The following is a 13,364-nucleotide window of genomic DNA, read 5'->3' as shown; positions in this document are numbered from 1 at the left end:
GAGTGGCTAGGGCCAGAACCACTCCCCTGCGTCCCCTGTCTTCCCCGAGAGTTCCTGCCGCTTGAAGTCCTCGCCGGCGCCCAGCTCTGGATTGCCTCGATGCTCCCAGCCTCCTGGCTCAGCTCACTGGGAGAAGTTCCCGAGGCCGTGGCCGTTGGAACCTGTAGTCCCCCGCCCAGAGCTGAGCTCCTCGAGGATCTGGAGATCGAGTATGCCCTTTCTAGGAAAGCCGGGTTCCTGGAGCTGGGAGAGCGGTTTTGGAATCGGGGGCGGGGAGAGGCACGCACCTAAATGGGGTTTGAACTTAAAATAAGGGAGAGTGGGGATGTGCGGTTGAGAAAAGGAAAATGAGTTCTTGGACGACCGGTCTGTTTCCTCCGAATTTGGAATGCCAGGACTGTCTCTGGACTAGGGGCTGAGTTTCTGGGCTGAGGCTCTACTCTAAGCGAGGGAGAGCTGGGCCCGTGTAGGAGTCATGAAGTGGGCACAGGGTAGGAATATAGGTTTTAATGAGGTGGCCCACCAAGAGCCTGCCAGAGCTCCGGGCCTCGAAGGGAGTCACGCATGTCTCCCTTCTGTCATTTCAGGAGGCCAAGTTTTTTCCCAAAACCCGAGAAAGTCTCAGAGGCCTGGTTAGCAGTCTGGTCGATGGTTTCCTGGGTAGTCTTGGCAACCTGGTCCATGGCTGGGGAAGGAAAGAAAGAGCAGTTGAGGGCGGGACCCTGGGGAACCACAGCCATGCAGGGTTAGCCTCCCCTGGGGCTCCCTCCCCAGGAAGCAATGAGGACAGAGGGTCTGCAGAGGAGACAGTGCTGGGTGGAGTATGGAGGTGTGCTGGGCTATCCACCCTCTTGCCCACCAGCCCCACCAGACCTTTCTGCCCTGCTTCTGTGGCCTGATCCACCACTTGCTGAACCGCTGTTCCGGCCGATGTCACTGGAACAGAGATGTGGGCTTTAGCTCTTCAGATACCACTAACCACAGGGGCTCCACCTGCCAACCCCATCTGTTCTCTAGAGTAGACTGTCCTACATGCCCAAGGATGGATGCCATTAAGGTAAAGTCCTTTGACCAAGGCTACTCAGTCAGTGAGGGGCATGAGCCCTTTCCATGACTCCAGGGTATTATTCTTGTTTATTTATAACTCTGGGCTCCTCTCCTCTGGCTTGCTTCCCTTGCGGTCTTCAGGACTGCTGAGAAAATATCCAACAGAGGAAGGAAGGCAGGGCAGGGCCAGGCTGGAACTGGCATCTGGGCTGCGGCTGCTGCTGGGCATGGCCCAGGAAGAGCCCTGTCCCCTTTAACAACTTCTCCCCTAGAAGCTTGGCCCAAATGCCTGAATTCCCACCACTGGGACTTCTACTTTGTAAGGCATTCTCACTACCTCCTCTCTCTGTGCCCTTCCCCAGAGGGCACACCAAGCAATGACTGCCAGTTGCCTCTGTGGGCAGGCAGCTTAAGGAATTAGGAAATGAAGTGCAGGAAATAGGTGAAACTTCCAAGGTCAGGCCATCTCCTCTATACCAGAATTTATACCTGTGGAGAACAGGGTTTCCAGGAGCTCAGATGTGTCCCCCCTGCTGGGTAGGCAGACAGGTGCTCTGGCCTTCAGCGATCTGCTCATCTACTGCTAAACAGTGAAAGGCCTACCTTACCCAGACCCTAGGGGCCAGGTGCACAGGGGCCAGGCAGGCCCTGGATATGCTACTCACAGACGTCCCTGGGCTCCTTGTCTGACATAGCACAGTCAGGACCACAGGGAAGGAGCCTTTGCACTCAGCCTACAGATGGGAAAAGTAAGGGCCAGAAGGAAGGGTGCTGTAAGCAGAGGCTTCCTGCTACCCTTTTAGCCTAGCGGAGCAACTGTTCGCTTTCCTAGGGCACTGATGAAGGATGGGGTGGGTTTAGGTGTTGTCTGCTGACTGGGATATGCATAGGACTGATTGGGACCTGGAGTCCCAGGGGAGGCCGAGCCAGAACTGGAACAGGTGCTGCTGGCGCACCCAGAGTCTCCTCACATCCCCTACTCCCCGTCCATCTTCACCCCCAAGGTGTGTAAGCTCAGGTCTGAGGAGGAAAGAGCTGGAGCTGGAGACTAAGGCTAGTGACCTGCCTTGGCCACGTGAGGGTGGGAAGGTCCTCTGGGTGAGGACTTAAGAGGAAATTAGTATTGGGGGGAAGGGAGGAGTGCTCAAAACAAAGCCCAGTGGGAGTCTGGAGCTGCTTCCCTCCGCCCATCCTGGTTCTATGGGCCTCTGGGACGCTGGCGGGCAGAGATCGCCTGGTGGCAGAGTCCGCGTTCCCCGCGGGCCTTCACTCTCCCAAGGGCCCGAGTGGGGCCCCTCCCCGCCTTCGCAGCCTCCTCGGATTGGCTCTGGCAGTGCCCAGTGCGTCACCCCGCCCAGGCACCGCTGTTCTCCCGCTTGCCTCAAGGCATCATTCCTGGGCTGGTCGGGGTGGGCGTCCTGCCAGGTCCCTGCAACTCCGGAGAGAGCCCTTCCCAGCCGGAGCCACCCCCACCCGCTCGACTTTCCGGCTGCACAGTCCCCTGGCTTGCGCCCCCCAACCCCCGCGTCTATCGGGTGTGCCCGCGTCGAGCTCTGTTCTCACCCGCTTCCTGGGCCGCCCCCTCCACTTGCTTCTTCAGGTCCTGCAAGCCCTTGCTGGCCATGGCTGCGGGGGATCTGCGAGTGGTTAAGGGTAGCCGCAGCGACGTTGGATCCTGCTCAAAGCGGCTGCGACCCGAGCGCCAGCTCTGGTTTTTAAGGCGCCCCAGGGCCGGCCCCTCCCCACACGAAGGGGGGTTGGAGGGGGCGCGGGGCGGTTCCCAGCACTCAGGGGAGTGACCGGGCCCTGCTCCAGTACCCGCCAGCCCGAAAGCACATCCTGGCCTCAGGCGGGCCGTGATGGGAAAGCGGAGAGGGGTGCCAACTAGTGTCTGAAGAGGGGCTCGGGGCTGCAGAGGGGCTGGATCGGGGATCGGGACAGTGGCTGGGGGCACAAGGGGGCGCACCAATCTTCCTCCACCGAGTGGACGCGAGGATTCCCCAGCCTGGGAGGGGTGAGGGAGGTGGGGATCATCACCAGGTGGAGTTGTAATTAAGAGCAGCTGCTTTTTATTAAGTATTTACTTTGTGCCTGGCGCTGTGCAAACGCTTCCAGCCTCTTGTGTAACCTTTACAACAAGCTCTTGGAATGGGAGTTAGTAGTTTTTAGGAAGAAGATGAGGCACAGAGGGTGATTTAGGTCTCACCAAAATTCACATGGCAGGGACTCAAGTCTGAGTCAGTGGGCTGTAAACCCTAGGGCCCTGACCAATGCCAAACCAGCAGGCCCCACGCACTCAGCCTGGACACTGCAGACTGGCAGATGCCATCTGCCCAACTGCTGCTGGGACAGGGGTAGGATGGGGGGGCGTGCAGTGGAGAGACTGTGGAGTAAGTCCCACCCTCCTTCCGTAGAGGCCAGTCACTGGCGACTCAAGTGACCCTTGAGTGACCCTCAAGTGACTCCTCGTGTGGCCCTGACTGGGGACCACACAGCTCCAAGTGGAGGGGGAATAACAGAAAGGGCCGTCCACCTGTGTCCAGCCGAGGCAAGGAAATCGTTGTCGGTCACCAAAGCCCAAGGACTTGGGTGGAAAGTACCCCAGACCACACTGCGAGTAAGGGAGCGGCCCAGCTACAGGTTGCTCAAGTCAGTTTTCCCAGGACTGAGCCTGGGGCTCAGGGATGGCCAGAGGGCCTCGGAGGAGGGAGGGTCATTTAGTGACTTGGGTGTCAGTAGGGCAGCCAGGGATCCCAGGGACAACAAAACAACTCTTGAGGCACACCCTCCTGATGCTCAAGGCTGCAGGTCAGGCCAGCCCAGCGCTCTTCCACTCGAGTTGGCCACTGGAGCCTGGGCCACCCCCTCAGCCTGTGACTGGACCCTCCTTAAGGCCGCTCTCTGATTAACCCTTTCTGGCCTGTCTCTGCATGTCTGTAGGAGTCCCCCCTGTTTTGGAGCTCTGGGAAGTCTTCGCTTACTCAGGGCCACTCAACTGGGCCACACCCTGCCTAATAGATAGGGAGGAGTGACTAAGTCATGGAGGGTCGGCCTCTGGTGTGGGGTATCTGGAGAACACGCACACACACATGAAAAATTGATTAACGGAGGGTTTCTGGGCCAGAGGAAGGGGCAGGCCCTGAGATCTGCTTAGGGGGAAGGAGATCTGGTGGGGGGAACGGAAACCAAACACAGACTAACAAAGCAACTGCCCTGCCCTGCGCGCATCCCTCCCTGCCGGGAGCCTGGTCCAGCCCTGAGCTCTAAGGGCTAAGGCGAGCCCACCTGACTCTTCCTTCAGTATTCCGGAGAGCCCCATCCAGCCCCTGCCCCAGGCCTGCCAGCCCTCCTGAAAAACCGCTGCTACCACTAATCCCTTTAGCCAGGAAGACCTTTTACACTGCTCCAAGTTAGCTCATTGCTGAACTGCTGATGCTGTTTGGCACCAGGCCCTGTGGGCAAAGAATGAGATAGGCAACGGCCTCTGTGGGAGGGACTACCAGGCCCAAGCAGGTGATGAGAGGCAGCTGAATGGTTCTAAAGCAGCAGGCACTGAAGTCAGACCCCTTGAGTTCAGATACCCGCTAGAACAATTTCCTTCATCTCTCTGAGCCTCAAGCCTCAATCCTTCATGGTGGGGGGCACAATAACAGAATCTCCCCCAGGGTGTTATGGTGAGGATTAAATGGGCTGATGGATGCCTGACACAGCTGAGGGTCCATGGTTGGGGATGGTGGGAACGGCGGGCCCCTTAATCTTGCTAATTCTTACTCATCCTTCCAGTTTCATCAAAAATGTTACAACCAGGGAAGGCTTCCCTATCACAGATTGGATGAGGCATCCCAGTCTGGGCCTCGCAGCATTCTGTATTTCCCTACATGACACGCACAGTACTTCAGTGTTATTGCTTTTCAAATTCTCTTTCCTCTGCAGGGAAGCAAGATCTGCCGCTCTAAAATGTCTCTTTGAAATGCAGGCTATTTCAAGCTGAAAACAAGGCCCAAAAGACTCAGGAAGAAACTTTGACCTTTCCCCTTGGTTGCCTAGAGAATTAGGTTAGAGGGTCTATTACAGTAATAGAACTACACCATGGGTAACTAGTACATTAACTAGGTATATAGACAGGCAGAAACTGAGAAAAGTCTATTTGTTAACATTCCTCTCTGTGTCCCATTTTCTGTACATGGCCTGGCAAACATTTGTTTCCCGAACACTTGCTTTCCATCTTCATGTCAACTGCCTTCCTCCCCAAACAACTAGCCCCAACACCCTCTTTTGTCTTTAGCTAAAGATGATATTTCAGGTGACTGTTTCAGCCACTTTGATGGGTTACTCAGCTTCCCTGGGTCTCTCGTGTATACATGCTATTGAACTTTGATTTTCTCCTGTCAGTCTGTCTCACATCAGTTTAATTCTCTGACCAGCCAGAAGAACCTAGAAAGGTAAAGGAAAATTTATTCCTCCCCAACACCTCCAAGATTCTGAGCAATGGAAGAAACCATATCTAGTTTGCTTAGTTTGGTTCCTTGGAGTCAAACACCTTACCTGATACATAGAAGATGATTGAAAAATCTGTTGTAGCAATGTCAGAGGAGGTCATCAAGACGATGTAACTACCGGTTGCCTCGTGAGCGGGACCTGAGCAATCAGAGGCTCCCCACCCTCCTGTCCTTGGAATAGAACACAGACTTGAGAGAGTAAGATGTTGTTGAAACCCTCTTGAATCGAATATATGACTGCATTCATGTGTGCTAAGTCGCTTCAGTCGTGTCTGACTCTTTGCTACCCTATGGACCACCAGGCTAGCCCACCAGGCTCCTCTGTCCATGGGATTTCCCAGGCAAGAATGCTGCAGTGGGTTGCCATTTCCTTCTCCAGGGGACCTTCCTGACCCAGGGATTGGACCTGTGTCTCTTGCATTGCAGGAAGGTTCTTTACCGATTTAGCCATCAGGGAAGCCCGAATATATGACTGACTCCAGTCAAGCCCTCTGTTAACTTTTAAGATTCTGGTGGGTTGGAACATAGATCTATTCATCTTGCGGCTGCCAAGACAAGTCTCATATGTATGTTCTCTTATTACAATTGCCACCTACCAAAAATAGAAAAGAGGTACGGGTCACCTGGGGCTTCTTGGAGAAAGAGAGGGATGGGAGAGAGCAGTTACTCCTCTAGGGAAGTCAGGTACAGCCCCACAGAGCTCACAGCACATAATAGAGGGCTTAAAAGTAAAGCACACCGCAGGTGCTCATGGGATGGGGAAGAATCTTCCTGGACCAGGCAACTTCGTTGTTGGATCACAGGAACAGGTCTTAAATATGTGTCCGGGGGCAGAGGTGGGAGTTGGGACAAGCAGCAGGGACCCTTCCACGTTCCCTCAATAGAGGAGAGGGTATCGGAACCCCAGAAGCCCAGTAGTATCCTCCTCCTGCAGTTACCTGAGAGGACCTGTCTCCTCCACTTTCTCTCAGGCACACCCAGCCCCTCGGGCCTTCTTCCTGGGGCATGCACAGGCCTGCTGATGAGCAGTCTGAACCTGGGAGCAGGAACACCCCTGACTGCCCTGTGCCTCTTCAAGACCCTTCACTCCTCCCATGGTAGAGTTTGCACGGCTGGGAGACCAGCAGCTCACTGCTCCTTTCTGCCTCCTCAGCGCTGGATGCCCCTGACTGCAAACTGGGATACAATGAAGCTCGGCTGTTTGGCTTTGCAGCCCCCAGGGCTGCCCTTGACCTCTGCTCTCCACCATGGAGGGAGGATGAGCAAGTGGTCTGGACTCAAGCTTCAGCGCCCCCACCCAGGGCTGGAGACCTGGGGCAAGCCACTTAGGTGCTTTGAGCCCAGACTGGGTGTTAAAGGGAAAGGAACCCTGCTGTCCACTTAGCCACCTCTGAACAAGACTCCAGGGCATGATGCCCATAGCCTTTCATGTAGGAAAACAACCACTCGGGTCCCTGGGTTGTTTTGAAGTCTTGGGGATGGTGGCATCTGCCGTAAGGCCACTGCAGCCCACGCAGTCTGGGTGGACATAGCACAGCATGACGCGAATCAGCTGTGTGGCTCTGCGGTCAGGCCACCTGGCCTTCTGCCAGGCCCCAGCTTCTTAGCTCTGTGCCCTTGGGCAAGTTACTTAACCTCTCTGTTTCTTAGTTCAGTTTCGGTGAAACTGGGGACGTACTAACAATTGGTTTTGAGGATTAAAGGAGGTAAAGCACTTAGTGCAGTGTCCCACATCTGGGAGGAGCCCAACAAATATTTTGACTCTTTTTCTCTCTAGGCGGATGCTTCCTCTCCTGCCTCTCAACCGTTGTGTTTTCTAATGATCCTTGACAGGACTCTGCTGAAGGAAGGGAAAGCCCAGCTCCAACCTGGTAGGGAGCTCAAGGCTGGGTGGGGACAGGAGGGAGGAACTCTGGGGTCATGTCCTTCTTTGCCAAGGAGGATGCAAAAAGTCCTCGCTATGAGTTTAGACTTCGCATCTTTCAAAGTTACCTTCTGCTTCAGGGATGGGTGCTAGGTGTCCCTGTTCCCAGAAGGACAGCTGGCTCCAAGGACACGCCCCAGGGGCCCAGGAGGACCCCTGCCATCAGAGCGGTCCATCCCTGCAGGGTGAGTCAAAGCTCAAAACCTGGGACATCCTGGTCTCATGCTGCAGCAGACAGCATGTTCTCGAGGTTGTTCGCGGGAGCTGAAAAGCAGGGCCGCCACCTGCGCGTTAAAAGGCAATGGTGGGGGCGGGGGCGTCTCTGCAGGCACTGCGTGCTCTCAGAAGGTGCTGGAAATGCCCAGTGCATCCCTGAAGCATACCTGGCCCAGCCCCTGTTCCTGGGAGGGCCCAGGGGGCATCTTCGTGAACAAGGCAGAACAGAGAGAAGAATGAGCAGGTATGCAGTGGGGATTTGAGTTTTATTTGGAATCATTAAAATCATAAAAAAAAAAAATTCACAGTAGCATCTGTGGGGATCAGAAAGATCAGAGGGTGGTGGACAGGGATAAGGCTAGGGAGCTGACGGCACAGGGGGACAGCCTGTGGGGGGCTGGATGAGGGTGTGGGGAGCTGGGCAGCTCTGTGGGTCCTACTCCAGGACCAGACACCCCTTGTACCAAGAGGCGATGGCATGCTCCTCAGGGCCTCTGCAGATCACTGGCAGCCTTCTAATCTCCCCCACTCTTGGTCTGGAAGAAACAGTGACTTTCACACATGGCTCTGGGGCCCCACGCCTCAGTGGTTACCCTGGCTTGGGGAGTGGGGAGGAAGGGTGTCATCTATGCCTCTCTGCCCTGAGGAGGTTATTCATGAGGGGATCTCACACTCAGGCTCAGGAGGCTGCAGGTCAGGAGGCTCCCCTGTAGGTTCTGGGACCCTGAGAGGGAAGCAACTTGCCCAGGGACCCCTGTGTTACCCCAGGGATCCAGCTCCTACCTCCTCAGCCACTTGCTCTTCCGCTTTGGCCGCCTCATCCTCCTGTGAGGGGACAGGTTGCTTCAGGGCCTCCTGTGGAAAAGCAAAGGGTATGTGGGACCAGGTGGAGGGTGCAGAGCTTCACTACTCTGACCTCAAAGAAGGAGGTCCTCATCACTACCTGGGGGGCTGGAAGGGAGGGAGGTGTGAAGGCCAGATTGGCCTTGGAGGTGATGGAACCTCATGTAAGGGTTCCCTGGGGGGCTGGAGGGGAGGGAGGTGTGAAGGCCAGATTGGCCTTGGAGGTGATGGAACCTCATGCAAGGGTTCCCAGTGGGGGCTGTCTGATGATGCCAAGGCCTTCTGGGAGTACCAAGTATCCTTGAGCCCAGCCTCACCCCCAGAAGCCAGCAGTGAGTCCCTGACAGTCCCTGACTGGGCCTCCTCCATGAGCAAGCCTAGTGATGTGGGTGGGGTGGGCAGTGGCCTCTGAAACCCCGGGCCTGACCCCGCCCTCAGTGTTCCTGAATCACATGACCACATACCCTTCTCCTACTGTGATCCTCAAAGACCCCTGGAAGGAAGGGCACGTTTCCACTGTTCACATGGGGGCCCCATGGCCAGAGAGGCCAGGTATTCAACTCAAGGCCTCAGAGCTCAAAGCCCTGGGGCTTACAAGGATCAGGTCTGGCTTGCTCCAGGCCTAATCCTATCCCCGGTAGCATGAGTGCTTCCCTCTTTCCTTCTCCCTGCCTCCTGGATGGGCATGGGCTCAGGCTGGTCCCTCAGGTGGGACCAGCAGGGCTTATATAATCCTCTCCCACTTCCTGTCTCCTTCTACCTACCTACACCCAACCAGACCCTTGCCTGAGATGGTGTCCTGCCTTGGGGTGATTGCGTGATAACTGATAGCTGGGGTCAGACTGGATGATCAGCTTGGATCCTGGGCTCAGCACTGACCTCTGGAGGGTCCTGCCCCCTCAGGGCTACCATGGTGTCCTCCTGCCCTTTGGTGGACTGAGGCAGCCAGAATTGGGGGAGGCTCCTCAGACAAAGTACAGGCGGCCACGTGTCCTGGCCGCCCCAGGGTGGGCGCATGAGGCCGGGGCATGAGCAGTCAGACAGGTGGCCAGTGCTGCCTCCTTCTGCGGTTCACTGGACAGCGAGTCATGGATGGTTTTGGGCTGTCACCAAGAAATATCTCCCTTGAGGTAGCCAAGGGCTCACCAGCCCTCCTCCAAAGTCAGCGAGGAGTGTCCAGGCTTCTGCTCAGAGGCCTCAGGGGCAACCTGGCCCCATTCTAAGGCCTCTTTTGCTGGGGGGGTGGGGGAGGGAGGGGCCTGGGGTCTCCTGGGGTACATCTGGGTCCTGCCTGGGGTCACTGATGATAATGATGATACAGTCACCTCCTTTTGTTGGGTATTCACCATAAGCAAGGCGAAGCTGCTTCACGGGGCTCTGTTTTCCTATATCATCACAGCCCAGTGGGATGGATACTCAGCACACACCCCCAACAAGCATTTTACAGCTGAGAATATGCAGGCCCAGGGAAGTTGAGTAGCTTCCCAAGGTCACAGGCTAATAAGAGCTGGGACCTAAGGGAGGGGGCACCTGCCTGCTCCTAGAGTCTGGAGATCCTGTGACCTCCGTGCTGTGCCCAGAGCCAGAGGCAGGGTCACCGCCTACCCTTCCACTAACCCACTCCAGGGATTCTTAGTGCTGGGTACCTAGGACTCCACTGGCCCCTAGGGGCCTGTGCCAGTTAGGGTGGAACTTTCTGAACAACATCTGCTTATACATCTGGGAACAGCTCATCTCTGGAATAGGAAAACCTCCTGCCCCAAAAATGAACTGGCTCCCACCACAATCTCCTCCTGTCTCACTCAGAATCTCTCTTCAGAGCATAGGTTTTGGAGCCAGGCTCCCCGCCTCCCCACAAATTGCCCCTGTGCTCTCTGCTGCCCGGACACACACACGACCAGGCACGTACACAAGTCCACAAAGACAGAGGCAGAGGGTGTGGTCAGAACCTCACTGTTTTCCCGTCACCAGGGGGCGCTGCTTCACTGCACCTCTTTGCAGGAGGAGGCCCAGCTCAGCATGGCTCTGGAGGGAGGCTGGTCACTGGGTAGGCGGTGACTTAGCAGCTCTGATCTGGTGTCCACTGCCTGTGGGAGGCTGCCTGTCACGACGTGGGGCTCACAGGACCCTGCTTTCGCTAGTAAAACGTGGTGTCTCCTAAATGCTGAGCACCACCGGGTGGGCGTGGTTTTGACCTTCACTTTCCAGTTGGGCTCTCCCTTGCCCCCCACACAGGGGTGACTGTGAGGTTCCCGGGATGTGGCAACACCAAGCACAAACCAGGGCCCCTAAGTCTCCATTCCCCTGTATGTTGCTGCTGCCGCTAAGTCGCTTCAGTCGTGTCCGACTCTGTGTGACCCCAGAGACAGCAGCCCACCCCGTCCCTGGGATTCTCCAGGCAAGAGTGCTGGAGGGAGTTGCCATTTCCTTCTCCAGTGCATGAAAGTGAAAAGTGAAAGGGAAGTTGCTCAGTCGTGTCCGACTCTTAGCGACCCCATGGACTGCAGCCTACCAGGCTCCTCCATCCATGGGATTCTCCAGGCAAGACTACTGGAGTAGGGTGCCATTGCCTTCTCCGCCCTGTAAGTTAGTGGGATGATAATGCTTCTTCCCCAGCTGGCCTCCGTGGGCCCAGGAGACAGGATAGGCCCCGAGCTAGGGACTGGATCTCACCTTGTGCACCACTCCAGAGGTGACTGCAATGTTCTCCACCTCCTCCACAGTCTTGGTGGCCACGGTGTTGACACTGGAGACCACGGCCTCACTCACGGCGTTGGCCTGCTCCTTGGTCTTCTCAGCCACTGTGGGAGGAATCTGGCAGGCGTTGGCCCTGATCCCACCCAACCCGGCTCTGGCCTGCCCTGGGCCCTCAAAACTCTGCTCTACTGGAGACCTAGGCTGTCCTCTTTCTGACTCCCTGGAAGGTCTGACGATGATCAGGTGGTCCACCCTGGGCCTACCTCCAGCTTCTGGAGGCCTGGATCCTAGTACAGCAAGGGGGTAAAGAGGGCCCCAGGCTTGGGTCTTTAGTAGCCAGGTGCAAAAGTCTCCTGATGTCCCACCCTCCATGTCCGCCGGTCCTGGGTCACCTTACCTGAAGTCACACTCTGCACAACACCCTCTTTGGTCTTAGCTCCTGTGGAGAAAAGGGAGGTGTCAGCCCAAGCCCACTCCAGGTGTTGGGAGGGGAGTGGTCAGGGCAAACACACCACAGAACAGCTGGACAAGCTGCAGGGTCGGTGGGGAGTGCGGATGGTGTCCGGGGGCCAGCCATCCTTTCAAAGGCCACTTCCTGCTATGTCTGGAGGAAGGGGATGGATGGGAAGTGGACAGGACAGGATGCAGGGAAGAGAGAGACTAGCCTGAGGTAGGGTCTGGTGGGTGGACCTCGAGTGGGTGTGGCCTGGGCCTCGGAGCTGGGATTGATAGGGTCAACAAGAGCTGAGTCATCAGCTTGGCCTCCTCTTTGGAAGGAGCTGAAGGGGAAGGGGGCTTCGGAGGCTGGCCAGGATGCTGAGGGTCCATCTCATCTCCCCGAGGTAGCCCTTCTTTCTGGGCAGGGAGCGGACCTACGGCCCGGCTGCTGAGTCCCTGCTTGCTCAGCCCAGGGCTCCAGTGTGGCTTCTTCTCTGAGTCGCGGGGCTGTGGGGGATACTGGGGCGGGGTGCTGGTGTGTGGCGGTGTGTGCATTTGTGCTCACACACAGGTGTGTCTGAGGGCTAAGTGCCTCTCCTGCCGTCCTGCCTGAGACCCCTCAACCCCACAGAGGCCCAGACAGACAGGGGTGTACAGGAGAGTGCGGGGCCTCTGGGCCCAGGAGTCCTCATCCCTCCCGAACGTGCCTCCCTGGGGTCAGGGGATAAAGTCCAGTCCAGGAACCTAGCAGCCACCGAGCCGCCCCTCCCTGCCGGCCCTGCCGTGCCCAAACTCACCCACATACATGACACCCTCCTTGGTCTTCTCAGCTGCCTCTGTCACTCCCTGCTTGGTCTTTTCCACGGCACCCACCACACCCTCCTTGGCAATGGAGAAACCCTTCTTGAAGACGTCCATGGCGGTGGGCAGGGATGGGAGTCTGACTCCCCAGATGAGCTGTGACCGGAGCTGGCTTGAGTGCTGCTGCAGCGTCTGTCCCTGCGGCTGCCTCTTATTGACGCCGATGAAATATTGATGATGCAGCGGCGGCTGATGGGAGCCCGGCCAGCCCAGGGGAGGGGGCGGGGAAGGAGGGAGGGAGGGAGCAGAATGCCCCCACCTTCTCCCAGGGTCCCCTGGGCCTCTGCTGGCTCAACCCTCCCCCCGTCCCCTGCCCCCTGACAGACCGTAGCAGGTTGGACACATCCTTATCCATCACTGCCCCGCATTCATTTGCCACCCTGGGCACCTACAGGGGCCACCCTGACTAGGTGCTCCCAGGCCTGGGGCTGTTGAGTCTGTGTACCTCTGGGGCGGAGAGGGGCTGCGGGGGAGTAGACACAGAAAAGAAAGGCGCCTCTGCTACTGGCGTCCCAGGTAGGGCAGGGGTCAAGATCAAGCTGGCCTGTCGGGCAAGAGTGGCCAGCCTCCCGGACTGGCCTGCCCAACTTCTCCCCAGCACCGTGAATGCCCCCATCCTGGGGCTCGGGCAAGGCCAGGTGGAAGAACTGGGCCACAAAAGGCTAACCCATGGCCCGGGCCCAGCTACAGACTGTGTGACCCTTTCTCCATCTGGGCCTCCACCCACCTGCTGGCTCCCACAGCCCAGCGGTGAGAGACGCTGAGTAGGCACAAGTGCCCCCGCGTCCCGGCCGCCCACGTGGATGGGCAGCAGGTTCCCCGAGGCTCATCTGGCCGCT

General features: G+C 57.3%; 2 protein-coding genes across 2 annotated transcripts; both read right to left on the bottom strand.

Annotated features, from left to right (window-relative positions):
* Positions 1 to 492: 492 nt before the first annotated feature.
* On the bottom strand, positions 493 to 2,796 carry ADIRF (adipogenesis regulatory factor). The gene is made up of 3 exons (XM_027530665.1): positions 2,611 to 2,796; positions 874 to 936; positions 493 to 685 (listed from the first exon to the last, which is right to left on the bottom strand). Exons 1-3 carry the CDS (start codon positions 2,669 to 2,671, stop codon positions 579 to 581), a joined length of 231 nt encoding a protein of 76 aa, XP_027386466.1. The 5' UTR covers positions 2,672 to 2,796; the 3' UTR covers positions 493 to 578.
* A 5,137-nt stretch (positions 2,797 to 7,933) lies between these two features.
* SNCG (synuclein gamma) lies at positions 7,934 to 12,800 on the bottom strand. Its single transcript, XM_027530592.1, has 5 exons — positions 12,462 to 12,800; positions 11,624 to 11,665; positions 11,203 to 11,330; positions 8,470 to 8,541; positions 7,934 to 8,222 (listed from the first exon to the last, which is right to left on the bottom strand). Exons 1-5 carry the CDS (start codon positions 12,580 to 12,582, stop codon positions 8,202 to 8,204), a joined length of 384 nt encoding a protein of 127 aa, XP_027386393.1. The 5' UTR covers positions 12,583 to 12,800; the 3' UTR covers positions 7,934 to 8,201.
* Positions 12,801 to 13,364: the final 564 nt, after the last annotated feature.

The sequence above is a fragment of the Bos indicus x Bos taurus genome, chromosome 28 (genome assembly GCF_003369695.1).
Source record: "Bos indicus x Bos taurus breed Angus x Brahman F1 hybrid chromosome 28, Bos_hybrid_MaternalHap_v2.0, whole genome shotgun sequence".
In the NCBI taxonomy this organism is placed as follows: domain Eukaryota; kingdom Metazoa; phylum Chordata; class Mammalia; order Artiodactyla; family Bovidae; genus Bos; species Bos indicus x Bos taurus.
The sequence above is the reverse complement of the archived record's forward strand: the minus strand, read 5'-3'. Positions and strand labels throughout refer to the sequence as shown.

Bases quoted from the DNA above. Each gene is read 5' to 3' on its own strand.
- SNCG (XM_027530592.1), bottom strand. From the start codon at position 12,582: ATGGACGTCTTCAAGAAGGGTTTCTCCATTGCCAAGGAGGGTGTGGTG. The intron at 11,666-12,461 runs GTGAGTTTGGGC...TTTTCTCCACAG, and splicing joins GGAGGGTGTCATGTATGTGG to GAGCTAAGACCAAAGAGGGT. The intron at 11,331-11,623 runs GTAAGGTGACCC...TTCCTCCCACAG, and splicing joins TGTGCAGAGTGTGACTTCAG to TGGCTGAGAAGACCAAGGAG.
- ADIRF (XM_027530665.1), bottom strand. From the start codon at position 2,671: ATGGCCAGCAAGGGCTTGCAGGACCTGAAGAAGCAAGTGGAGGGGGCG. The intron at 937-2,610 runs GTGAGAACAGAG...TCTCTGTTCCAG, and splicing joins GGGGGCGGCCCAGGAAGCGG to TGACATCGGCCGGAACAGCG. The intron at 686-873 runs GTCTGGTGGGGC...TTCCTTCCCCAG, and splicing joins CACAGAAGCAGGGCAGAAAG to CCATGGACCAGGTTGCCAAG.